Here is a 27,578-nt window from a genome sequence, read left to right as displayed (position 1 = left end):
CTTAAGTCATATAAATCTTGGATTAAATCAGCAAAAAGGTCTGAGCCATTGACCACACCTCAGAGATGACTTAGGGAAAAACACAAGTGTTAGAGAGCACAATAAAAATGAAATATTAAAACAAAATTCCTTCCAGCATGGGGCAAGTATCTCTCTCAGGACACGTTCTGAAATGCAGATTGAGGAGAAAGAAAACTAGAAGACAAGTTTGAGAAACATTCTTGTGACAAAGTTGTATTTAATTACCAGCAAAGCATTTCCTCATTTTATTTTGTTGCCAGCTTCACTTTATTTACATCAAGACAGTCCAAATGGCTTCCCCAGCCATGGGGTTCACAGAGCAGCAGCCTTTTAATGTGCTAAGTACAAACAGCAGGCAGGGCAGCACAGCCCTGCCAACAAGAGCCAAGGGGGTTGAAAGATGGCAGTGTTTTTAAATATTCCTATTAACATAAAGGGAGATAACACACAGGGCAGGGAGCCTGTGATGTGGGAGTGACCAAAATGTCCGGTTCACTAAAGTCAGACCCACTCCAGCTGCCTTCCCTCCTCTCACAAGAGCCCCAGCAGCTGGAGAGGAGCACACACTGCTGACAAGAGGTGGTCAGGGCTCACTGAAGCCACTCAGATTGCAACAGAACAAGTAATTTAAGCCAGACAATGCACAGATGCTGCTCCCACCTCACAGGGATCTCAAGGATTCTCCCATTACACTGAAATGCTCTGTCCTGCACAGCACAAGCTGGACAGTCACAGATGGCAACTAAAAGCTTCCCAACACACCCACAGTGCAGCTGCTGCCAGTAAAGCACCTTTGTTCCAGGCTGGGATGCATTAAAGGATGTTTTACTGGCAGTTACAGTGTGAACCAGCACCCAATGGTTAGTGCTGTAAGTCCAGTTTCCCTTGACTGGATCCCATGGACCCGTTCAAGGGAGGGTTAAAAGGGGCAAAGCTGACACTGATCACTGGGTGCAGGACAGAAACTGGAACTAGAAATGATGGCAAAGAGAATTCTGGTGGCTCTTTTGCTTCAGCAAAGCCCCTGGCATGACACAGGTTCAGTCAGTGAGCAAGGGACAGCAGGGCCCTGTCTGCTTCAGGCTGTACTTGAACACACACAGGGAGATTGCCCAACACTCCCAGTGCACCCAACTGGCACTGACAGCACAACCACTCCATTCCCAAGGGGCTGCACTCCCAGGTTGTCTCCATGCAAAATTCTGAGCAGGTGAAATGTTGCTCTTCCCCTCCCTGAGACAGACACATGGCTCCAGAAAAAGAAAAGTGATACTTCAGAGTGACCCAAAGGACCTCTTAGTAGAAATAATTCCACTTTTATTGTGAGATGTTGTGATTAGAGGAAGGTTTCCTTACAAATAGTTTGGTTTTCCCCCATCCCCTGTTAGTGGTTGTATATTCCTCATCAGCACAGTGGAAACAATCCAGTAATAACACCTAGAAAGAACTACCTGCCCTTTTTACCCCTGTAGATCTCAAAAAAGCTCCACACAAAGAAACTCAGGTGTTATTACCAATAACTGTTAACTAAATCTTTGACCAAGATTCCACAGTGCTACTGATTATTCCTCACATGGACACAAACAGACCTCGTGGGTTTTAATCTGCAGGTTGTGTTGCCACTGCAACAGGAAAGGGATTCCAACTGATGGAGCAGCAGCAAGAGCAAAACTCAAGGCACATCTGTACAAACAAAAACTCTTCTGTTCCTATAAAAACAGGCAATAAAATATACAAAATAAGTAGAATTCTCTCCATCCAACCAATGTACATCTGCCTCAGTCTTTCCTGAGGCACTTGTGGAGCATGAGGAAGAACCACTGCTACCACATTTTCAACATTCACTTTTGCTATTAAATAAATTAGACTCATTAGTGCAAAGGGAAAAAGAAGTCTGGCTGTTTTTTTGATTTGGGGGTGGTTTTGTTTGGGGTGTTTTTTTCGCTTTGCTCTGGTTCTTCATAAAAAAATTACATCTCTAAGAAATTAGCATTTACACAAGGAAAAAAGAAGCTACATATTTGCCAAATTAAATCTTAAAATAATTCTGTATACTGTACAAATATACACTGTTAAACATTTACAACCTTAGCTTCCTAGATGACAAAATTCACTGCTCTTCCAAGCAATTCAGCTGCCCAACTTCTCTTTTCCAAACCTCAAAGCTCCCACCTGTCAGATATAGTCCCTTCACAACCAGGGACACGATGGGAAAAACATCTACTGAGAGTAGTGGTATCAACAGGAGGGAGTTCCAGGTGTGCTGAATAATTTAAAATACAGTCCTTGCTAGACAGAAATCTGGGAATACACTTTCCAGTGATGAGCCAGTAGTGAAGTCAATGAAAGATCTTTCTTCGCTTGGGAGTGCCTGATTCTGTGTTCTCTGGTGGTTCCTCTGATGGTCTCCTGGTTAAACCACGACAGTCCTTGTTCCCCCCACTGCTATTGCTTTGACCTCCTTCACTGAGGGGTTTTGAACCACTTTTAGACACAGCCCCTCTCCTGTCACCCTCGTGCTGAGCTGTGTGAGATGTGGAAAGCACATTGCACTGTCCTGTTGTTTGCTGGGCCTTCCCGAGGTTCTCTGTTCTGGAAATCTGATCCCTGGCAGCTGAGGATGCATTAAGGCCTTGCTGTGATGTGGATCCTGGATTGCTCTGGGCTGACCAACTACCATCTTTCAAGGCCTGCTCCTTCCCTTTTGTCTCAGTTCTACTGGCCAGCCTTGGGTCTCGTGGTTTCTCTGGATTGGCAGGAAGTGCTGCAGCCCCCACGGGCACAGGGGCACTGCCCCTCCTGGAATCTCCAGCAGGAGACCCCATGGATGCAGGGGCACTGCCCCTCCTGGAATCTCCAGCAGGAGTCCCCATGGATACAGGGGCACTGCTCCTCCTGGAGTCTGTAGCTGGAGCCCCCATGGGAGCAGGGGCACTGCCCCTCCTGGAATCTGCAGCAGGAGTCCCCGTGGGCACAGGGACATTGGCCCTCCTGGAATCTCCAGCAGGAGTCCCCATGGATGCAGGGGCACTGCCTCTCCTGGAATCTGTAGCTGGAGCCCCTGGAGGCTGTGGGGGCCCTCGGCTTCCTTGGGGCACTGCATGGCCAAGGCCAGCAGCAGCTTCCCGTGGGCTGCTCCCAGGATTTGAGAGCTCACCCCTCTTGCCACTGTTAGAACCAGCCTGCACCAGAGGAGCTGTCATTGTCCCTGCTTTGGCTGGGAGCTGCACTGCTGGCCTGAGCTTCAAAATCTTCAGAGCATCTTTCTTGTAGTTCTTCTCCACTGTCCTGATAATGGCACCTCTTTTCTGAGCATCCTGAATCAAGTGATTCCAGTTTTTATCTTCCTTTAAAAAAAAAAAAAAGAAAGAAAGAAAAAACCCCAGTTATTAGCCAGAAATCAACACAGAAGGACAGAGGTGTCAGGGGATGAACAACCCCTTTAACCAAGGTACCTGACACAACTGTCATGGAAACCACTGTTATGTTCCTTCTGGAATGGAAGAATCTTATGTTTCAGCTGCAAAACAGCTGCAGACACTCTGGCTGCTGTAACACAGGGAAGGTACTTCGAACCAGCAGAAGCACCAAAAATGACAAATTCCCTGTTTCCAGGGGTTTCTCTCACTGGCACGTGGCTTTATCGCCCTCTAAAGGCAAACGGACACACACACCCCCCCCTGCCCTCAGGAAAGAGCAACCAAGAGCTGAGACACAAAGTTTATTCTCTTCCCGGGAGAATTCTTGAGGATGGGTTTGAGTTCCCAGCCCTGCCTTGAGGGTGGATCACAGAGGACTGTCCAGCTGACACTGCACCTACCATGAGGGTCTGCAGCCTGCCCAGGATGAAGAGGCTGAACCTGGCCCGGGTGATGGTGACGTTCAGGCGCTGAAGACTCGCCAGGAACCTGAGTGACAAGACAAAACTAAGCTCCTAAACTACTCCTTCCACAGGGTTTAGGGGTTGTGAGAAAAAGAGATAAAATTAAGTGTCACTGAAATGAGCAGCAGCAGTTCCACAGGCAGTGGTAGCAGCTCCTGCCCCATCCCCAGACCCCCTGGCAGCAGCCCTGCTTTACATGGAAGGCCTGGCGTGAACTGTGTTTTCTTTCACCACTCTGATCCCTTGAAGGGAATTCCAGTTCTTTCTAGCTCTTGCCGTTGATGTTTCCTTTCTTAGAGCAAATCCCCTCTTAATGCCAACCACTGCTTCTTTAAACGTTCCTCAAAGTACCCAGGACATCAACCTCACTTCACCTATCAAGACTTTAAGCTTCTTTTTGACTTGAACTGAAATAGATTAACAATATTTGGCATGATTAATGGGAAAATATCCTACTGAAATACTGAGCACTGGACATGAATATTTTATTTTAAAGGTGACCTGCACTGGAAGCACGTCAAGGCAGACTTTTGCTTTGTCATGCTTCAAGAGTGGAAAGCGTGTTCTTGCAGAACAAAGTCTGGTTTTGCACTATGAAGAGTGTCTAGTTCTGTTTTTGTGGGATCACCAAGGTACTGAAACCTAAGCAAATGCTTAGTGTATTCTTAAAGGTTCATTTCTGTTAGGACTTACTTATGAAAACTCAAAAAAAGGTTTGTGAAACTAAATATGAACTATTTCTTATCTAATAAAAAAGCTCCCCAAATGCACAGTTTATTCCATACTAGCAACAGCTGCAAATCAAAGTCCATGTACAACTTAAACTAAGTGTGTTCACTATCAGTGCCTGACACTGTGGGCACTGCACTGAGAACTCATCTTCAGCAGATTCACAACCCCTGCAGTACAAAGATTGCAAAAACCACAGAGTCACCTCCAAAAACTTGGACAGTGCAGGAAAAAAGTGAGAAAGGCAGGAAGCAGATGGGGGAGAGGATTCAGCAGCACAGGTATTATAATTCTCTAGGTCTGGAGAAGTAAAAGAGGGGGGATTCTGAAAGACTACTAAATATTCTTAACAGCTTTTGCAATTGAAAGACAGTAAGATAATTTTCTCAGGAAAGATAAAAAAATCCATTGTCATCTCTTGGTGTTTTCTCCTCCCTTTGCAAGTTACTTTCAGAGTAAATTTAACGCTGGACCAGCAACCTTGGAGAACAGAATACTTTGCTGAGCTACAAAATCATAGGTAAGGGTCTGGCAAACTTATCCCATCACACCTCACCCTGAAACACAGATATCCAAGTCATCAGCACCTACAGCTGCTAAGGCAAAGCTTGAATGTATAAACCTTCATATATTTTTTATAGTAAGCTGGAAAGTTTTCTTCCAAAAGAACAGAAAGAATTTAAGTCCTGTGTCAGCCAAAAGAACTGGCAGGTTCCAGATGCCTTCAGTTTCCAAACTCAAATCAACCAGATTAAGAAAACTTCAAAAAGCATTATTGTTGTTTACTCTAGGATTTGGATTCTTTCTCTTCCCACAGTAATGTGGATCAGCACAATTAAAAGCCATTTGTCTTGCAATCAGAGAAACATAAGCAGCTTAGTGAAACCTGGTATGTAGAAACAAAGATTTCTGTTTATGCAACCAGGTTTTCTATAGTTTAACTTAGAAGTCAGCAAACTCTAAGAAGGCATATTTTGTATTTCCACCACCATTTTTTAAACTAAAATTATCCACAAGTTACAGAAAAAAATCAGCAACTGCTGTAGTGCTCTGGGGTTAAATAGCACATTCAGTGTTTAGTTCCTTCTGTTTCAGACAGAAAAAGCAACATATAAAATGAACAAATCTGTGCTCTTGAATCAAGATTCCTGCAAATTTGCCCTTTACTCAAAAGACAAGGACATTCATCTACAAATCTCAGATCCAGCTCAGCTACATCACGTTCCAAGTGACATATATAACTAGTTACCCATATTTTCACAGACAGAATGCTGTACTGACAGGACAGCAGTCACATTTTGAGAGAACAGTGTTTAGAAAGTTACAACATGTACCAAAAGCTACAGGAACAGTAACTGCTGCAGAATTAATGCACAGAGCCAAGACCCCAAGGCCAATCCTGCCAAGCCTAAAGAGCGAAGGGCTAAGGGAGCCGTGCAAACAGATCAGCAAGGAGCAGAGAGCAGAACACCAGCATTTCCCTGTCCCTTCTGTTCTGAGATCCCAAACCAGTAACATGAATTCATGCCCTTTAATTCACTGACTGGTAGAAGTGACTCGTTCTCTGTAACATTCTCACTGGTCCTATCAAAAATACAACTTTATCCACAGTGTCATTGGAAATGTAACCTGCAATTCAGTGCAGGACACGTACCCAATGGATCCTTTGGTGCTGTTTGCCTGGACATATGTCAGAGCTGACCCCTCAGAGTTGTTTGCCCGCACACAGGACACTATGATACAATCCTTCTCTCGACCCTGGAACGCATCCACTGTGTCCACTTCTCCTGGGCTGTTGAAGAAAGAATTAGCAAGCTCTTAAATTCTATTAGTTGAATTTTTCAGCAGCTCACTGATGCAAAGAGTCCAAACACTGTCCTTAATGCTCTGTCAAAACCACCCAGGGTGAATTTCTGCTTCTGTGTATGAGCCTAAAAGATGAATTTACTTTTCTGAGAGCAGCATCATTACTGAAAAGCTGTTCTGGTCCATACAGCTTGGAATTTTAGGTTGTCTTTTAAATCAGCTTTATTCAGAACAGCAATATAATCAAAGCATGTGCACAGGTAATAATTAAGAAATGGTACAAGGAGACCATGCCTGTTTTAAGCAAGAGGGTTGCACTTCCCCTTTGAAGGCACAACCAAACACAAATTTTAGCAGTAGACAAGTTTGAGAGTTTTTGCCATTACTTTAAGAGGATAAACAAAGGATTAGTATGCAAGAGCCAGGTCTCATTTGAAAACTTGTGGTTTCTTTACCTGTTATTCCTAAACACACTGTCCAGTTGACCTTGAATTCTCTTTTTCTGTGCACTGTAAGGGGTGATTATTCCAATGCGACGAAGACCCAGATCCTTCCTTTTTTCCTTAATTGTTCTAATTAATTCCATCACCAGCTTCACTTCCCGAGGGTTACTGTAAGAGCTGAACAGGACAAAATGGAAACATTACAGAAACACCTTTGACAGATCTTTCCAGTTCAATGCCCAGTTTGTTGGGGGACTGTGAGTCACAGCTTGGCTTGAACTTGTGCAGCCTCTTTCACACAGAGGCTCAAAGAATTTGGCTAACAGACTCTGAGGAGGGGCTGCCAACCACGAGAAGTGCAGGCAGGGAAAGGCTGCACTTCCATGTTCCTTTAGCACCTCCCAGCTGTGCTTTCCTTACACAGCAGGCAAAGGGGAGGATTGAGCCTGCCACCTCCTGGCATCACCTCAGCCTGCACCTGGGAAAGGGAAGTCACTGATGATAAAAAAAAATTAGGAACTCAAACTATTACAGAGTTAGCAGAGACTGAAGGCACTTACTGGCATCTAACAGGTAAGTCAAACCAGGATTAAAACCAGAGTTAATAAAAAAAAAAGCCAAAAACATTCAACAGTTGTTTTTTGTAAAATTAAATCAAATCAAGTAAAAAAATGCAGTTCTAGCTACTTAGTGTATATTGGGAACAAGAGAGAAGAGAAGACAAGCCTTCTCTAGGTAATTAATTATCAGAAAATCTGAACTTTGGCTGATTAAAATGCAGGACTTACTCGCAGTCTCGCTCCTCACGACCATCTGCTACATCAAAAATAAGGTAGGGCTGGAATGGCCAGTCTGAAGAACATCTGTTCTCTTCTATTGCTCTGTAAATAACATTTAATCACTAGGTAACCATACAGAAATGCTAACAACTGATGCTTCATTTATGTACATCAAAGTTATCAAACACAAGGAACTCTCCAGGATGAGAGGAAACGGCTTCAAGTTGCACCAACAGAGGTTTGATTAAATATTAGGAATTAGGATTTTTTTTTTTTCCCAGGGAAAGGGTTGTGAAGCACTGGAACAAACTGTCCAAGGAAGTGACAGAGTCACCATTCCTGGAAATGTTCAAAAATCCTGTGGCACTTGAGGACATGGTTTGATGGTGAACACGGCTGACACTTGAACTCGATGATCTTGAAAGGTCTTTTCCAACCTTAACAATTCTCTGATTCCAACTTTCAGCTTTCCCCCCCTCTGTTAGAGTCCTTAATTTCCACTGCTCCCCAAATATACTGAGGCCTAAAAATGAGCTCCTGGCAGTCTGTATGCTCCATTCTAAGGGATCTAGTTAACTCACCTATCACAGCCAGTACCAACAGGACACGGAATGCACAATTTCTCCCCCAAACCATCTTCCCCCCCCCTCCCACAACCTCAAGAATTTTTAGACTTAAAAGAATATCCTGACCTCAGAAGTTATCTTTGACAGAAAGGAAAACAGAGAGCTACTCACTTGGCAGTCTTCAGGGTTTTGCCATAGACATAGTTGGATGGGAAGAGGCAGATGTCAGGGTGCATCCTGTACTGCACAGTGAGCTGCACCACAGGCAGGCTCCGCAGGACGTTCCTCTGCACTTGCTCCTCCAGGAGCCTCTGCAGACGTGCCATCAAGGACTGGTCATAGCCATACTGCTGAGCTTTCTGCCAGAGGGAGAACAGGACACTGACTGCTGGGGAATTAGGTCCCAAATTACAAAGAGGAATTTGGTTGGGTTTTTTTTGAAATTAAAGCTATTCGTTTTCTTCTGAATCGCTGGCAAAATGGCAACTACTTGCACTTCAATTTTTCATGTGTGTTAGTCTTACTATTGCAGTAAAGGTCAACCTGCATAAATGTGAATTTCTGTCTTTAGCAAGGCAACTTTCCTTTGTGAGTCACAACACGGTAACATTTTAAAAACATCAGTAATGAAAAGCAAAGTCTTCCAGGTGGGATCTCATTCAACAAGCCTCTAGAGGATTTATCCCTCTAAGGAAGCCAGTCTGTTTTCTCTCCTTTCTTCATCAGGTGTTTAAAACAGTCCAGAGTGTTGGATACAAGGAAGTGCTCCTATATGTTCACCCTTACAACACACCTGTAGGGTAAGGAAGTGTCCATACAAACAGGTAGTCTTCATCCTCCCTTCCTTAAGGAATGTGACACTGAAGTTCCCAAAATAAGATACCAGCCTGCCACAACATCCCTCACAACCCACTTGAAGTTCCTATTGCCACAATGAAATGCCTCTTTTCCCCTCCTTTAAACATTTTCTATAAATACGATTCTTAAACTACATAGCAAGAAAAAAAGGGTATAGTTTGAACACTTACAACTGATTTCACAGTAGGAGGGAGCTGTTTGGGATCTCCAACAAGGACGAGTTTATTACAGCGATGGATCAGTGGAATCAGTGTCTCCACCTCACAGGACTGCCCTGCCTTTTGTAAATGCAGACAGGACAAAAAGTAGTCGTAAGCAAAGGAAGGAAGTATGTTAAATTTCCTGTAACACAGCCAGATAACTTACATGCTTTAAGTCTTCTTAAAAAAAAAAAGAAAAAGGAAAAAGAAGGACTTTTCCCTAGTTAAAAACTGCAACCAGATTTATTTTATTATTGCATTTGCAGAGCTCTCCAAACAGATATAAATATAACCAAACCATCTGGAAATCTCTACAGCAAGAACCACACTTTAGCCATGATTTTCAAGTAAAAGCTGCCTGCCATTAAAGCACCAAACAAAGTCAGCAAAAGAGGCAATTAAAAGTAATTCTTTCTCCTCATGGTTCTACACAGCAGGACTGGCTGGGTGTCAGTTAAAAGGTGGGGATGGGGCAGGAAACCCACAGTATATTCCACCAGCAGCCAAACAACTACAAGTAGCTCAAGCAGAGCTAGAACACTGGAGTCCAAAAAAGCTGCTCTGACCTCATCCACGATGACACAGCTGAAGGGGTCGTGGCCTTGCCGTGCAAAAGCCGATTCCAGCAGACTCCCTCCACTGGTGCTCAGGGTGCAGCAGATGATGTCAGACTCCAGGATGATGTCTGTCTGGACCTTCTGGGAGTGCCCACGAACCTTCAAGTACAACAGGACATCTCTTTTAGCTTTCTGTAACCTCCTCAGAGCAACTGTTAACTGCCTGGACAGGTCTAATTGCCAACCAGCTCGTGGGTGATGCACCATCCCAGTGGAACTGTCTCCATTATGACAAATGAAAGTCACAAGTTTATTTAACTGAAGTGTTCCCTTCACTTGAAATTACAGGTCAGTGCCACTGAGGGTGGCAAACTGGAAAGAAATGCTCCTTTCTATAGCTATGCAATCTAAACACACTGAGAGCAGAGTTTAGTTTGCCATCCTATTTGTAACTCCAAGCCTCCAAGACCATTAAGGGTCAGCATATATTCATTAGAGGAATCTTCATTCATCTCATTGTTCATGCTACTTCACATTAATTACTGGTTTTGCTATCAGTGCCTGTTTCCCCTTTCAGATCTACAAACACACAGAAAACCCTCCAGCTGTTGCTTTACTCAGAAACATTTAAGAGTATCTCAATTCCAGCAGGACTGTATGGGAGTGTGGATGAAGATACATCCTAGAACATGAGGATATGCACATTTTTATTACCTTATTTGTCAAACATGTTACATTTTGTTTAAAATTCACTCTTAATTTTAACAGTGAATATTCCTGTTTGGCTTTTCTGTCTGTTGCTGGTTTTTTTCCCAGCCAGAGCACACACCAGATTTCACACCTGCTTGTCCATAACTTACTTAGCTTTTAACCTTTTCTTTACTTTACAAATATTCCCAACCACATCAAAACCAAATTCCACCACAATTAAAGGATGCCAAGTATATAAATACATCAGCTGAAGCTTAATAAAGAGCTGCCTTAAAGATAAATTCCTACCTCCTTTTGCTGAGAAGCAAGTTGTTGTCTCTCCTTTGCAAGTCTGGCAATCTCTTCATCTAACATTTGACTCTAGATGGGGAAAAAATAAAGAGAAATCACCTTTAATACCACCCATTTCCCATATTTCTTCTTTCCTCCCATACCCTACATTTAGACTTGCTCAGACTGATTTTTAATATCAGATGTGTCCAAAGAAGCTGAGCAGTTTCTTGCTAAGTTGTCAACACACAACACACAATACTACCTCTTACATCTCTGTGCAACTGGGAAATGGTTCACCATCAGAAATCTGTAATTTGAGCAGAAATTCCCAATTTTTAAACAAAAAAAAAGTGGGAAACTTCAAGGGCAACACATATTCCAAAAATCTCAGGTCAAAAGATCTCTTACTATTTCCAGTGAAACAAAACCAGACCTTTGAAGTATACAATCAAATTAAGCCATTAAGATTTATAAATATGGTTACATTAAAAACTAAAGGTGACAGAACCAAACTGAACACTGGAGCAACAAGTGGCATGAGCAACCAGTGGAAAACACTGGCATAAATAAACAAAAAAAAAAATCCCTGATGCAAAGTTCTTCATTCCCTTTTACAGTTACTGCTCAGAGGTGACATAAAGTTATTCTTTATGCTTTCAATTCTACAAACAGGATTAAAAGCTATCTTGCTACCTCTCTCTTCTCACATCTGTGCATGGCACGCTGCCGGGACAGCATGTCCAGCTTCTGATCCAGAGCTGCTTTTCTCTTCTGAACATCCTGGTCAGAGTCCCCTGGCTTTCGTTCTGTCACAAACCAAAGGACAAGTTACAGGAGGAACAGAAAAACTGTCACAATAACTCTTGCTCTCAGCCATGGATATGAAACTTTTAAGAGCAAACGGCCCATATATAAACTGCCACCTTCCCACTAAGACTGAGAAAAACGACACTTTGCTGCAATACTCCTGGAGAAGAATCTTCCTTCTTACAGGACACGTAGTCCCACGTGTAAAACATCATCAAGTTCTTAAAGAAGACTGAGGGAAAGTCTGATTTGCATGTTACTTACTCATTCTATGTTCCACTTGCTTATCCAGGCTAAATGCCCGGACTTCATTGTTGATGGCTTTTTCAGCACCAAGTCGCACTAATTTGATATCACCACAATTTCCTGTTTAAAAAAAACAGAGTCAAAATACTTCTACATTACTCCAGTCATCTCTCCACTTTGGTATGAGAATTAAAAAAATGTTAACATCGTGGATATCAAACAAGGCTTTTCCTTTTCTACTTATCTGGGGTTTTCAACAATTCACTTGTACTTATCTAAATGCAGCTACAAAAAAATCCAGTACTTCCAGACTCTAAAAAATGAAGATGTTACCTGTGTTTTAGTGGTGGTTAACACTTAATAATGTTATTTTGAATTAACAGAATTACATCTTATTCTCAGGTTTATCTAAAACTTACAGAACTCCTAATTTAGACAATTACTGAGTACCATCAAGAAATGCAGTTGGTAAGTCAATAAAAATTAACATTTGGTCACGACACAGATATTTTTCCCCTTGCCACAGACAAAATACCTTGTTCTGGATTCATCTACTTTGTGTTAGTCACAAACTGGGAGGAGGAAAAATGAGAGGCTCTGACATGTCAAAATTTTCATCACTTTGTTCCACATGATCAGCAAAGCCCGACTTTATTCAAAATCAAGGCAATGGCCTTCTGTTCAAAGCTTTAAGTGCTTAAAAACTGATGAACTTAAACCAACAGCATGAGGAAAAGATCACTGTCTATATACAAACAAAGTGTAATTTATTTAAAAAGAAACACACAACACACCTTTTAGAAAAGCACATTAAAATTAACAACAGTGTGAGGATGTACCGGTCACGTTCTGCAAGAGGAAAAAGCTGCTCAGAGGAGCGTGTAAGTACAATGTGTGATCAACTGTTTCAGTTCCTCCTTCAGGCTTTGCCTGTTTAACATAAAAACAGAATTTTGAAACAAGCCATACCCAAAGGCTCCTGTTTGTTTTGGCACTTTTCCTTAAAGGCCACGATGATCTTTTTCATGAGCTCATCCACAGCAGCGTTTGAGGGGGCACAGACCAGAAAACGGTTTGGCTTCATCTTGGAATTCTTTTTCCGGGCTGTTTTCTCATTCCTGGTGTTCTGTAGAGGAATTCACAACAAACCAAAACGTGCTCTTTAGATGGTTTCATTTGTGATTTAGAAACCAGACAGTACGTTCATTTAATCAGCAGGCAGAGTGTGGGGGCTCTGGCACTTGAACATCCCTTAAGGTATGTTTTATACTGAGGAACAAGCAGTCAAATATATTAATACTATTTGCATAAATTCCCTTCAATAATGTACTTGAATCTACTGGCTGCTTATATGAAAACCATTAAGTGGGACAAGCCAAAAAACATTCTTTAATAAATCAAAATATTACTTTTTTATGTAACAGGTGTTTACACTACAATTGTGCATGTTTTCTTGATTTTTCCATTTTAAGTTCTAAAAAATAAGTGTTCCAAAAAGTATTATTTCCACCTTTCCACCCTATACAACACAGATTTAATCACATCAGCTTCATGAATTACACCCTCAGTAATTACCAATACTACATTTTCAATTAGTTTAAGCTATCACTGACTTCCATTGAGGAACCAAACCCCAGCACATGACCTTCACATCATGTTCACTTACTTCTCTCAAAACACGAGACAGAAGTCCTACAATAGTTTTTGATTTCCCTGTCCCAGGTGGCCCATGGATGAGGCAGATCTTGGGAAGCCCTGGATGTTGCTTTAGCATGGCATAAGCTGTCTCAATGGCTCTCTTTTGATCTTCATTGTATTCATTCATATAAGAAGCCTGAAGGAATAGACAGGGAAAGAGAACAAATTAATGTTGATCAAACCTTTCCTGTATTTTCAGAACATCCCCACCCCTCCTGCTACAGCTCAAAAGCTGGAAGGGCAGGGAAGCTTTTGATTCTAGGTTTGCTCTTGATGCACCCCAATCCTGACCTGAAAGTTACAAAGAAGAGTTTGTTTACTCTCCACACCCTTATTTTCACATTACCCTTTTCCATACTATGTCTTATTTCCTGAACACTTCTCCAGTAAGGAAAAAGAAAACTGAAAGCTGTTTGAAGTGCACAATGTCAATATAGCAAAAACACCTGAGCAAGTTCAGTCTCCTCTCCACCCAATCAGCCAGCTCTGAAAAGTTGTCTCAATGTCTCAGTGCTTTGGAACTCGTCTGTTTGCCCTTGGTCACCTCCACAACCAGATTTGCAAAACTCCCAAGGTCCAAATGCCCACTTTGTTAATCCTGTCCCCCTTGCAGCTGCAGGACTTACAGCACTTCCTGAGGCCACAGGCAGATCTCTGGGACAGAAGTCATTGTAGCAGGGGTTTATGATGGGTCTGGCCAGGGGACTCCTGCTCAGCAGCAGCAGACCTTTGAAGGTTCGGTGTGTGGTCACCAGGGACCCAACCACCACACACTTCACTTGCTTGTGGATGCAGAAGGACAGGTTGCCTCTGGTTTGCACAGTGAGGTGACAGACAGTGTGCTGCTCCTGCTGTCCTGGTAAAGGAGAGGAAGAAAAAACAAGTTGTTAATTCAAATATCCAAATTGTTAACTGAAGGATACTTCAGTAATACACTCCATTAATTCACCAGAACAAGGTGCTGTCTTCTACTAAAGAGCCAACAACTAACTCTTGCAGAAACCCCAACACTTCCCCATCTCCACTAAAAAAAAAAAAAAAAGGACAAAAAAAAAAAATCAGTGCTCTGTAAAACTGCTCAGATCACTGCTTTAATCAGGCAGGTACTGGATACTTGGTGATCCTGGTAATTCACAATTTCAGTTCCAGAAGACAGTGACAAGCTCAGTCAGTGACATCACAGAAGTTCATGGTACTTATCTCTCATGGCAATGCCCTCCCTAAAGATGTGTGCAGAGCACCTACTGATTGTTAGCTTCTGTTCTTACATGAAGTATTAACATTTGTATTGAAGGAAGTCCCTAGGAAAATAACACTGAAGGTCTGCAGCTTCAGCTCCTGACTTTTTACAAAGCTTCTAGCACGGAACAGACATGCCAGAGTGGGAAAACAACCCCGTTTCCTCTGAGGGAAGCAGGATATACCAACAGCCAGCTATGAAGAAGTATTTTATGGCACCAAGAAGAATCCCACTCTCATTCCCACCACAGGTACTTACTCGCTGTATAACCGGACGCACGTGAAAATCGTGTCACGAGCCCAACGTGATTCATCACGTGGTTCTCCATCCCACTTTCTTCCCCAAAGGTGTCTTCTTCCATCTGGACCACCAAAAGGATTAAGTCATCCTCCTTTGGATGAAGCTGCCTTGCCAAGTCGCCTTCTCGAAAATGAGCTGCCCAAAACACACGGTGAAATTGGAACATTGAAAAGAAAACGGTTACAATTCCTTTCTGACTCCAGAAATGCTACAATCAACACATTACAGAGATTTCAGTAATACTCATCTGTTAACTTTTAAAGCTATCAAAGACTACAGCAAGGGATTATGTAGAATTTTAACTTCATCCTGCATTCTTAAGCCTGAACATAGCACTGCATAAAACCAGAGCAAGTCAAGGACTACTTTATCAAAAGAAGCTGAAAGAAAATTCCAAACGAGAGACAAATTCCCTGCAAAATACATATTTCTGTTACATGCATTCTGCAGAATAGCAGAGTCAAGATCCTTTCTGTATTTAAAGCAAATAAAAAACCCTCATACTATAAGTGCCAGCTCATTATAAGGCATCATCTACTTGAAAATCTGAAGATTTTATTTAAAAAAAAAAAATCCTTACCTGTAAAATGTGCTGTGTTCATGTCAGCAGAGAAGTTCTCCAAGGTGAAGCAGTAACTCTTCTCTCTTGCTTTCTGATTTTCTACCCACTCTTGTGCCAGCTACACGTTGAAAAGTAAATAAAATACTTTGAAGAGTTTAGTGTATCAGAAGAAAAGCTTATCATGACTCAAAGGGCAAATACACTACCAGCCTGCCAAGTAAATACATGAAGAATCTTACCCAGTTCTTTTCACATAAGCATACACATTATATATAAACACACAGGGCAAACAAAATTGCTTCCTCCCCACTCACCCATTTAATGTACTTTCTTAAAGCTTTTTAAAACAAATGTGGGTTCCCCCAAGTGCATTTTCACATTAAAACATCAGTATCAGTATTTTCACCTTAAAACTCTGGCACTGACTTAATTTTTTACCTTATTTCTATGGAGGAAGTAATGCAATGACTGAACTTGAAAGCATTCAGACATTAACTGAAGGAACACTGCGTTTTGTTGCTATTAAACTATACACCATTAAAGTTTGGGAAGAATACTTCTTGGATTAACCAGCACTCACATAAATTCTTAACAGAAATCAAAACAGTAGGGTTTTATCCTCTTTTTACAAACGCTGACAGTGAAAGACCTCAGTTTCTTTAAGATTTCTGCTTTGAGTTTTATATTCTCTAGAGGAACCACCTCCTTTGTCTCTCATTTTACATGTTGTTGTGGATTTGCACCCAGGGGAAAAAAAAAAAAACACCAGTTCACTGAGGTGAATAACACTGGTAGTCCCCAATCTTAAACATAACTGTCTAGATTATTTTCCCCAAATCAATTCCTCTACTCTGATCTGTATCTGAACATTTTCAGATGGTAAAACAGAGAACATAAACCAGGCTTTAACCTCTTGGTAAAATTCACCAGGGTTGATGCAACCAAACTGAAAGGCAGAAGCTACTTACTGTTTCAAAGGCGTTCAGCATCATCAAGGGGAAAAAGGTATTAAAATAGTCATTGTAGTCCTGAAATTGGACAGGAACAGAGGCTACCACAGACTGCAGGAGATTATTTGGAGTTCCAAAGCAGCTGAAGTTTGCAAACATTTCATAAGTCCACTTTAGGACCTGATTAACAAAAACACTGTAATCACGCTGCTGAGCGCCAAGAAAGGAGGAATATGCTCCTCGTCCAGACCCTCTGGAGATATTCAAAGCATTGTCATACTGTCTGTTTTGTGACTGGAGAACATTATTAGAGATCTGGGGTTGAGGTACGTTGCTGGAGGCTGGAGCCCTGCACAGTTGATTTCCTATTGGTGTGTACACTTTTGGGAGGGGTGGCCTGACCACGGCGGGTTTCGCCGCGTTCACTTTGCTTTTGGAAGGTGGTGGTAACTTTTTAACGTCTTCCAGGTCCTTGCTGAAGGCTGCATTCCGGGAGGAGCTTACTGAGCTGAAAATCTTGGTAGTGGAAGGCTTTCTTACTTTGGGAGGCGGGAGAGAAGGCTTGGCAAACACGTGGTCTGCTCCTGAGCTGGTGGCTGCGTGTTTACTGCAGGACTCTCCTGGTTTTTCCACTTTTTCCACGCAGTCTTTGTATTGACATTTTGGAATAGCTGGGGACTCGTTCTGCTGAAGGTTTTCAACAACATTCATTTCCTCTGGGGTTTTATTAGCTATAGCAGTTTCTTCAAAACTTTCCTCCTGAGAACATAATTCCATGTCCACGGGATCTAACTGAGTTAAAAACAGATTATCATCATCTTCTTCATTGCTTTCATATAATTCACACCCATTTAGTTTTGAGGTTTTCATCTCACTCTCAGGCAGGACAGCGCAACTTTTTCCTGAAGATTCATCTTTATCATCTCCAAGTGCAGTGGAAGAGAGACTTGAATCCATAGGGACAGGAGCCATCACACTGTTATCCTCCCATTTTCTGTTCCAGTCTGAAGAACCAGGCATTTTAGAGCCACATGCCCCCTCTTTCACAGACAGGCTTTCAAATTTTCTCTCACTGGCAGAGGGACCAGCAGTTTCCTCTCTTCTTTTCTCTCTTTGGCTTTCAACAGACGCCAGTTCAAAACTCTGAGGCTTTTGCCCCGCGGATTTCACGCGCACCCCGGCACCTTTTTTGCTCCTGCTCTCGGAGCTTCCCGCGGGACTTTTCACCTTGGCGCTTCTCTTGGGCCTCATCTGCCATAAGAACTGCCGGTCTTGGCAGGCCAGCAACTTCTTATTGCGTTTCACAGACAAGCTCTGAGCGTCGATGAGCTTGGTCCTCAGCTTCTGCGCGGCCCCCACCCTCCCCGCGGCCTTGCCGTGGCTGCGCAGCTGCGCGACGCTCTCGCGGGAGGGCTGCGACAGCTCGCAGGCTTTGCGGGGGCCCTTCTTCAGCCCCAGCTTCTCCGCCGTCGACGTGGGAGCAGGACGCTGCCGGACCTTCCTCGGAGGGACCACAGCAGGCGTTGACCTGCCAGGCTGAGGACGTCCTGAGGTGCTCTGAAGCAGTTTTTTGGTTTGGGCCGTTTTAGCGGCGGGGTTTTTGGGACTCCTCTGAACAGTTATTGCTAATTTAGATTTCGCCGCGGCCTTCGGGGGGCTTGTGGTGTTTTTCTTCCAGGCCAGCTTTGAAGCCAATGAGATGGTAGATGTGGATGCTCTGGGTTCAGGCAATGGTGAGCCCAGGGTGAAGCCTTCAGCAGCAGTACCTTCATCTGCATGTTTCTCCAGCTGCCCTTTTGCATCTTTCTTACTAACGGATTCTTGCAACATCAAATTAGTTGTCTTTTTTTTATCGTCAGCTTCTTTTTCATGAGAAATATCTTCTACCTGCTTTTCTACCGAGCTTGCTGCTTCTTCCATGGTATCATCACTGAGGTAATCCAGATCATAACCCCACTCATTTATGCTACTGGTCAGGAAGTCATCCGAACTACTCTCAACTGCTGTTGAAACATCATCTTGTTTATACTCCTGGGTTGCTTCTGTAGCATAGGCTTGAGTATCTTGCCAAGCTGAAAACATCTCAGTATCTGTTTCAAACTCAAAGTACTGAGAATCACAGTCATCCAGTGACAAGGAAGGCCCTGGAGATTCTGATTCCATTCTGGTATCACTATCAGAAACGCTGTTGGAAGTGGAAGGCAGCTCTGCAGGACACACATTTTCATTCTTGGTTTTTGTTTCCTCCTTGTCATCCACACCTTTTTCTTCATCAGACGAATCTGAAATGATAATGACTTGATTGCCAGGGCAATCTGCATCACAGAGAGACCTGGTACCTTGGCCTTCATTGGAAGATCTCACAGCACCTTTCACTTTCCTCCTAATGTCACTTAGATTATGGTACACTGAGCTTTCCTGGCTTGACTCCAAGGGAAAATTGACACTTTTGGCATAAGCAGCTAAAGATAATTTACTGAGTTCTCTATCAACCTGGGAGTCTGATAAAGTATCATCTTCAGAAACCATCGTCACAACATCCTCTTTTTTCCCCTCTGAAATGTTTTCCCTCTTGAAATATTCTGAAAACTCCAACAACCTGTCACTTGATTCATGCTTCACTGACAGTGGCCTGATCTGAGGAGCAGGGTTGGACACATCCCTCTTGTTTTCAGACCTAGATGGAAAACAGCCATTTGCTGAAAATTTATTCGTACAAAAGGCGTTTGAAAATTGATGTTTACAGTCATATTTAGCCAGGTCATTTAAATTAGGCTGTTCCCAGTCTGAAGTTGGCATGTCCGTGTTATTCTTAGACACAGCCTTCAACAATGAACCTGATTTTTCTTCTGTTGATACTTTTTTCAGCGAGGTGTCATTAATCCCTAAAAGCAAAACACTGTTATCTTCCTTCTCTTGCATACCAGGTCCATTTTTAGGGCAGTCAGAGCAATCTAGGGATGTTTCTGTTGATCCCTGTTTAGTGGGGACCACTCTGGATTGAAACACACTGTTTACACTTGTCTCCTGCACACTTTTGCCATTCCTTGAAGATGAAGAACCAAGATGAGTTTGAGCAGACAGATACCCTGCTGTTGAGGGCCCTGCTTCCTCTTTGACTTTCAACTCTCTGCCTCTTCTGAAATCTGAATGCTGGGCATTTGACTTACAGCCCTGATTATCCATATTGCATTTCCCTGTCATAAAGTCATCATTCCTATTTTCCTGAACTTTCCTACATAGTTTTGCTGCCAAAGAGATAAATTCCTGAGCTGCCAAGTCATCAGGTCCCTTTTTAATATCCATCAAGGTGCCTCCTGTGGCTGTCCAAGGTGTTGAACTCTTATGTGCATCTCTAGATTCCTCTTCCCAGGCATTTTTTCTTCTAGGGAAAAGGTTCCCTTGACAATCTCCACTTTCCTTTGATATGACAAATGGAGAATGAAGGTCACCTCTCTCATGTGCACTCGTCCTGAATCCATTATCACCCACATTCTTCTCCAGCTTTATAGAAACAGTTGGCAAAGCTGTAGAGTTTGAATTGCTCCCTCCAGCCACAGAGGCACTCAACGCTCTGCCCTTTATACTCCTTATGACTTGCTTTAAGCACGTTTGTAATTCCTGGGTCTCCTGGATGTTCAGCTGCCAACCCATGGAGAGATTTCCTCGCAGGAGGAGGTTGAGTTTGTCCAGGTACCTCTTGCAGAGGGCCTGCTGCCCAATCTGGTAGCCCTCCTTGAGAAGGCTCCGTATGAGCTGCACACAGGCGTGTTGCACAGAGTTGGAGGCTTGGAAAGATCCTGAGGAAGAGCCTTTCCCACAGGGCCCGGAGGTTTTGTCCATGCGCCACGTGAACACCCTGGCTGGAAGAGTAGCACATCTCACCACTGCTTCCACCCACTCCTGGGAGCTGATCCACAGCAAATGCAGGCATTTTTTATTTCTGTGGAGTTCAACGATGCACACCAAGATGAGGAGGAAAAACTCGGAGATTTTGTCACACTGCTGGAGCCTTTCAATGAGAATATCTTTGATTTCCGAGCACAGGTAGTGGATGACCTCTACTATGTAGGCCACACCCAACTCCTTGAGGTCCATGAGGGACTGAACAAAAGGGATGAACCAGAGGAACGTGCTGGGATGGACACGCATGGCTTTGCCCAGGTCAGACTGAAGCACACTAGCCAGTGTTTGCATATCTTCATACATTTTGGGGCAGTACTCTGGACAGATGGCAGCCTTCCAGCCAGAGTCCTGGAAAACAAAGCCACCACACATCACCCTCACTGACATGCACATCTGCACAGCTTAACAGGGCAGCTTTTTTTCTAGCCACAAGTTACTTTCTTTCAAGTTACTTTTCTCATTACTCCAATAATCAATATATTAGTTCAGAATACTCAGAAACAAAAAGTAAAATACAACCCCATGATCAGCTCCTTTTTTTTTTTTTTAAATTGAGTTCAGCATTTTCATTGAGGTAACAAATATTTCAGCCTTGACATGAATTTTAGGGCTTTAATGCCATCTCTGCCTAACTCAAATATGTTCTTCTTTCCTCCTACACCCTAAAAGTACCAGCTAAGCAAGAAGTGACCAGAGTGGCTGCTATCTAACACAACAGTGACATACTCTGTTTCTATTAGAAGTGTTATAAAGAAAAAATATCAAATACTGTCTCCCCCCTTCCGTATTCTACAGATGGTTTTAAACTGATAATGTCAACTCAGTGACCACAGTTCAAAGAATGGGAAAATAAAATAATGGTTTAATACCTTTTGAGGCTTTTCTGTGTTGTAATTATACACAATCTGACTGCAAGTAATCATGTCATCACCATAGTCTGACTCTGGTTCAGATTTTGTCCTAAAAAGAAACACAGAAAAAAAAAACCTAACAAGTGTAACAGGCATCAGAGTTGCCAAAAAGTAGTGAGCACTTATTGAAAGAACCTCACTATTTTAGGGGACCTACTTCAACTTTTCACTGTTTGAAGTTGCAAACATCTTTTACTTGCCATTTCCCTCCCCCCCCTCAACACAAGTTACAGCAGCACTGACAAGAAATCCAAGATCAAGTTCTCCTCTAACAGGTATTAAAGTCATACAAGTGTTTTATTCTCTTAACAACACTGACCTCATAAAGCTACTGCGGATATTTTTAATTTCACTTTTGTAGCTCTCACTGTTGATAATGGTTTGAAAGGCTTGGACAGGATCAATGAGCTGACCCCAAACTTTAGATCCCAGCTGATCCAAAATAACCATGAAACAATGCAGGGCAGGCCAGAAGGGGTCAGCAGAATCATCTGAAATACAACAGCAACAGTGGGGACAGTTGAAATGCAAGTCCTGGACATTCTCAGACTCAGCTGAAAATGAAAGCAGTTGGTTTTCATTGGTTTTCCTTAAATATTAATAGAAAAAGAAGTATTCTGGTAAGTTGCAACTATACTTTTTAATCTGGAAAAAGGATGAAAAAAGTCAAGCTCACCTGTACAGAGACACTGCTCCTTAGGCAGCCTTAAATCAACAGGAACCTGGATGCTCATTGCTAATATTAAATAATACAAATACTTCTCAAGTCTGTGAAAGGGATTCTTTCACACTGATTTTTGCTGGGCTGTGCTAAGAAGTGGCACAACTTACACGGCTGTGACAATTTATACTTCACATTTATACAATTGGTTTTCCTTCAAGTGCATTCCTCCTCCTCCTCCATATAAGATAAATTACTAAATCTCTATAAATTGTGTTTATTAAGGATACATTAAGAGGCAGTCCTGCTCTTGGGCTCATGTGCCACTCCTAGACAATGTCATGGCACGTGACCTACAAGAACTACCCAAGGGCTGCTAATCTAAATTATAAGTCTAAATTTCCAGCTGCAAAAGGGGATCCCTGAAATAGACAGATGGAAGAGTCAAATTTTAAGGCCAGCTGCAGCAATTCAAAAGGTATTTCTTCACTTTAAGATTCGAAATTCTAATTTCATGCCACAATGAAATGTGCATTCTGGATGCACGTGCAGCCTGTACATTAAATGAAAATAATTATAGAAATTACAGATTTGTCCTCTCCAAATCTCTAAGCCAGCCTCAGGCAAAGCACTGCCATCCCTCCTCCACTTCAGACTTTGAATGTCATTTTTCAGCACTTGTCAGTAGTGCTCAAATATTGTTCACCTTCCAGAAGATACATAAACCTCAGTTAAAAATCATCTCATCATTACACTACTAAGAACTTATCAAACTTTCTTGTTTGATAAAGAAGAAAAATAGGCTGTGAACTGTCTTTATCTGAGTATCAAAATTAGTTACCAGCTGCTTCTTTCTCCATAGTGTGAAGTATGGACTGCATGAAATCATTCTGTTTGTCTGGGCCCAGTAACAAAGAGTCCATAGCTTGTTCTTCCAGCACTGACAGCAACATGCAAATCCCTAGAGAAGAAAAAGGAAGCAACCTGTCTGCATATTTGCAAGAATTTGTTCAAATTTTCACCAAATCCAGGATCAATTTTCCAAATGCCATTACCAGTGAAACACTTGAGAAGAGATGAGTAGCAACATCAAACTAATTAAACACAACCTCATTACTGCAAGTGTGCAACATTCAATTCTCCATTTGACAAAGCACCTGTGAAATTGTAGAGCTCTGACCCGAAAGAAGTGCTTACAAATGTGAGAGATTCCACAAATTCACTTCTGACCACAAATACTCACCCAGCCAATAGTTCTTGTAGTTGCTTGTATCATACAAATGAGCTGGCAGAAGGATGAGTTTACCCTTTTCATACATTGAAGAGCTGTAAATATCTGGATTCTCAAAAAGCCCCAGCTCAATAACTTTGAACAAACAAGTCAGCACTTCCTCTAAGTCATAGTAATCATCCCTGTCAACCTTCCCTAAATTCCTTGCTGTCAGGATGGCCCATCGGCGAATCTAAGGATTGAAATTAAAAGTTATGTATTAATAAAGAAGAACAAATAAAAATCACAATTCTGTAAGATTATCATCACTACTAAAAATGGGACAAAGGCATATTTTTACTAAGAGAATAATTAAAAATAACTCTTTCTCCAAAATAATCTTAAAACCAGGCTCACTATACAGCACTCAGTATTAACATGGTGCATGAAACCAGGATTCACTGGAATTCAGCAGAAGAAAAAAAGGAACTCACCACCTCATTGGGGTGCACCAAAAAGAGATAAATTCCTGGGTACTTTTCAAAGACCTGAAAGGCATCGTGGCCGAGTTCCATCCTACAGAGCACTTCTACACACAGCTCACCTAAAAGGGTAAGATACAGCTACAGTAAGGACTAATCTATAGGCTCACAAAAAAATAAACTATTTAGTGTCAAAATAAACAGAAAAGATATATCCATACACGCTGATATTCTGGCTTAACTACTATTTGTTATGTGCACCCTCTTCATTAGAAACCATACCATTCCCTCCAGGGGTGTATGATCAGATACTTACTGACTCTCTCATGCAGCAGCAGATATGGATATTTCAGTATTTCTAGAAGGGGCACTCGCAGGTTATTCTCAAAATCAGGGCCCACATAACCAGACAGCCGAGTCTCTCCATTCTCATCCACCAGAAACAACTCATCGTCCTCCCCCGTTTCTTCCTGCATGGATTTCTCCATGTGGGCAACAAGACGGGCGGTTTCCAAGTCCCACAGGTCCTATTTCAGTGGGGAAAAACAACTAATCAAAGTGCATTTGTGAAGACAGTCATTCAGGACATTTATTAACACCTCCAAAATTTGAGATTTCATTTTGAAAAGCTTCTTTCTAAACACTAAAGCTTTGGCACAGAATTCAATTGTGCAAACCACAAAACTCTCATTTCTGGTTTAAAAGAGTAGCCTTCAAACCAGAAGCAATTTTATAATTCTGCTAAATATTCGTATTTCAATGATTATTTCAGGCCACTGGCCTGTATGCATACACAATATACAGAATATATATAAGGACATGGTACAGAAAAATATCATATTTAGGAAGATGGGAAAAGCAATTTTATCACATTGCCTTCTCATGGATTTTGCAATTAACAGAAGGAAAAGAACATAAATAATGCAAACAGACCAACTGACTTGCTGGATATTTGTAGGGATTTGCTCACTTAACATTACTCATCTTAAAAGTAACTGCTCCAAACCTCAACTAGAAACCAAGTTTATTCCCTGTAGTTAATGGACACAGAAAGGAACTTTCTGTAGTTCAGACACTCTACTTATTTCCAGTCAGATGGGACTGTACTCCAGAGAAATCTTGCTGACTAATCTAAAGAACAATGTTTTGGACACCTGTATTATGATCAGTTAGCTACAAATATGCACTTCACATACACAGACACAAAAGGGGAAAAACAAGCTTTCCAAAACTATAAAACTGGAGATTAGTGAGGGAGAATTACAAAATACTTCTAATAAGAAATTAAGAGGTTTCAAACTTTTCTTGTTTTTAATTGCAGGGTCTCACAGACTTGCAAGGTCTGGCCTCTGAAACTCAAACAGAGTAGAAAACTACAAGTGAGAAGTGAAAGCAAACAAAAAAAGGAAAGGAAAATAAACATTGCAGACATGTTAGTCTGGCAGATGTTCTTTGTTTCACATGACAAAGCACCACAGCATGAATAAAGTCCAAGCCATACTGTCTAGTCAGCAATTTCCCACTACTGTTTTAGTTCTTGCTGATTTGAATACATGCAAAACAAGAGGGTCTTCACTTCACAATCAGTTGTTTACAGCTCCACGTAAAAAGAGGACAGTTAAAAATCAACACACCCTATTCCCAAAAACCAATAAAACACAACCCCGACATAAAACTCCCCCTACACTGAGGCTGGAACGCAGAAGCCTCTTAATTAATCCCTTAATTACCTTATGCAACCTTGGACACTCTTCCCTTGCCTTGTGGTATTCAACCACACACTCCAGGCAGTAAGAGAGATCATCATTGGATCCCTCAAACTCCTCCTGGGACAGCTGTTCAGTGGCATAGTGCTTCAGGAACTCGGTGGTGTCAGGACCACTCGGGGTGCACCATCGGCATGTGCTCATTCTGGGAGGGGGAAAAAAGAGGAATTAACAAAGTCCAAGGACTGGAAGGGGCAAAATGTTTCTTTGCAGCCACAACAGCCACCTAATTTTCAAGGTGTGATGAGCTTCAGGATTTCTGTGGCTGATTAGCAGAGTAGATGCAGGTGTTCCTCCATATATATATACAGGTGCAGGCAGTTAAACAGATTAAAGCATTAAAAGAACATCACAGGGAAATGCCTGGGGAACAGCAAACAGTAAGTGTAGAGCACCAAAGAGAAGTCAAATTTGCAAATTATGAAATAAGGAGTGAAAATTCATTATACCTACAAAAAAAAATCTCCTCACCCACAAATAACACAGTTTCCAGAACTACAATGCTAAAGGTCTTTATATTATTTTACAGGTGACTGTGGAATCTAGGTCTAGCAGTACAGAATTTAATTAGCTTTTTTCCTTAATCTCCTGCTAAAATTTATAGGTCAACAAATCCCTGTTGTCACAAGCAGAGGATATTTAGGCAGAACTTTGCTGTCTTCATTACTGTAAGAGTTACAAAGTGTGACAGAATTGTCACCACAGATTGCTTCCTCTAAAAACAGAAGTTCTTCACTAAGCAGCAGCAGAGTCATCTCAGACCCTGCTGGTCTGAAAAATTCAGCAGAACACTGGAATCACAGAATGGTTTGGGTTGGAAGGGACCTTAAAAGACCACGTCATTTCACCTTCTGCCATGGGCAGGGACACCTTCCACTAGCCCAGGTTGCTCCAAGCCCTGTCCAACCTGGCCTTGGACACTTCCCAGGGATTGGCAGCCACAGCTTCTCTGGGCAACCTGTGCCAGGGCCTCACCACCCAGAGAGGGAAGAATTTCTTCCTCATATCTAATCTAACCCTGCCCTCTGTCAGTGTGAACCCATTCCCCCTTGTCCTATCACTACAGTTCCTGATGGAGAGTCCCTCTCCAGCTTCACTGTAGGCCCCTTCAGATACTGGAAGGCTGAAAAAGCACAAACACTTGAAGTAAGTGTATAAAAAGGAAGATGGTAACTGCCTTTCTTATTAAGCATAACAAAGAAAGCTGGATAAAGCCAAACCATAGTCCTCAAACATAGATATACCCTGGGAAAATCCCAACAATTACCTCCATGGCCTTTACCTTTGGAAAGGGAAGCTCTCTGTCGTGCAGGTGTGCCAGTCACATGGTGGGAAGGAGAATAGCACTGCCCTGCAGGCAGGAAAGGTGGCCGAGCCCTTCAGCCATCCATGCCCTGAGTGCAGCACAGCAGAACAGCGTCCTCAGCAATCCATCCCCTGGTGACCAAGTCTCAGTGGTATTTCAAGGATCTACAGCAGCAAAACAGAAACCAAACCACTGAATCACAGAATCAATTAGAAAAGACCTCTGAGGTCTCTGGCAATCACTACCTTATCAATCAGACTAGAGCACCCGGTACCACCTCCAGCTGGTTCTTGAACACCTCCAAGGATGGCGACTCCACCGCCTCCCTGGGCAGCCCCTTCCAACGTTCAGAAACACTTTCTGTGAACAAATTCTTCCTGATATCCAACCCGAACACCCCCTGGCACAGCTGGAGGCTGTGTCCTCCCGTACCACTCACTGCGGGGGAGAACAGGCCGACCCCCACCTTGCTCCAACCCCCTCGCAGGCAGTAAATCACCCCAAATCAGAACCGCTTTGGCACTTAGAACAACACGGGTTCTACTGAATGCATTCCAAGAAGCGGTAAGAACGACCTGCAAATGAATCCCTTCTGTCCTTCCAGGGCGAGTAAAGACAACACCCGCTTTGCCGAGAAAAAGGTGTAAATATTTATCTGTGCACGTTAAGCAAGGAAACTGCTCTAACAGACACGCACGAACAGACAC

The 27,578-nt window shown here is 42.5% G+C and overlaps 1 protein-coding gene across 2 annotated transcripts; it reads right to left on the bottom strand.

Moving 5' to 3' along the window:
• Positions 1–221: 221 nt before the first annotated feature.
• On the bottom strand, positions 222–27,578 carry SETX (senataxin). 2 transcript variants are annotated; one of them, XM_018074342.2, is made up of 26 exons: positions 27,447–27,578; positions 26,848–27,035; positions 25,530–25,710; positions 24,116–24,326; positions 23,812–23,921; positions 23,351–23,570; positions 22,949–23,068; positions 21,766–21,937; positions 21,405–21,495; positions 16,648–20,883; positions 15,698–15,797; positions 15,076–15,252; positions 14,204–14,433; positions 13,546–13,713; positions 12,849–13,005; positions 11,898–11,999; positions 11,520–11,632; positions 10,842–10,913; positions 9,852–10,001; positions 9,256–9,363; positions 8,399–8,586; positions 7,671–7,763; positions 6,895–7,059; positions 6,288–6,425; positions 3,842–3,929; positions 222–3,368 (listed from the first exon to the last, which is right to left on the bottom strand). In XM_018074342.2, the coding sequence occupies exons 3-26, from the start codon at positions 25,707–25,709 to the stop codon at positions 2,361–2,363; spliced, it is 8,397 nt and encodes a 2,798-aa protein (XP_017929831.2). In that variant the 5' UTR covers position 25,710; positions 26,848–27,035; positions 27,447–27,578; the 3' UTR covers positions 222–2,360. The 2 variants fall into 2 exon arrangements, with proteins under 2 accessions (XP_017929831.2, XP_017929832.2); XM_018074343.2 differs by lacking the exon at positions 3,842–3,929 and having other exon boundaries at positions 3,219–3,368.

Source organism: Manacus vitellinus, unplaced genomic scaffold (assembly GCF_001715985.3).
Source record: "Manacus vitellinus isolate BGI_N305 unplaced genomic scaffold, ASM171598v3 scaffold_27_pilon, whole genome shotgun sequence".
Lineage (NCBI taxonomy): Eukaryota > Metazoa > Chordata > Aves > Passeriformes > Pipridae > Manacus > Manacus vitellinus.
This window is presented reverse-complemented; position numbering and strand designations above follow the sequence as displayed.

What these genes read in the sequence shown, in the direction of transcription:
- SETX (XM_018074342.2), bottom strand. Translation starts at nt 25,709, where the DNA reads ATGAGCACATGCCGATGGTGCACCCCGAGTGGTCCTGACACCACCGAG. An exon ending in GAACACAGCACATTTTACAG is followed by an intron (nt 15,253 to 15,697) that starts GTAAGGATTTTT and finishes TGTTTTGGGCAG; the next exon opens with CTCATTTTCGAGAAGGCGAC. An exon ending in GCAGGCTGCAGACCCTCATG is followed by an intron (nt 3,369 to 3,841) that starts GTAGGTGCAGTG and finishes TTTTTTTTAAAG; the next exon opens with GAAGATAAAAACTGGAATCA.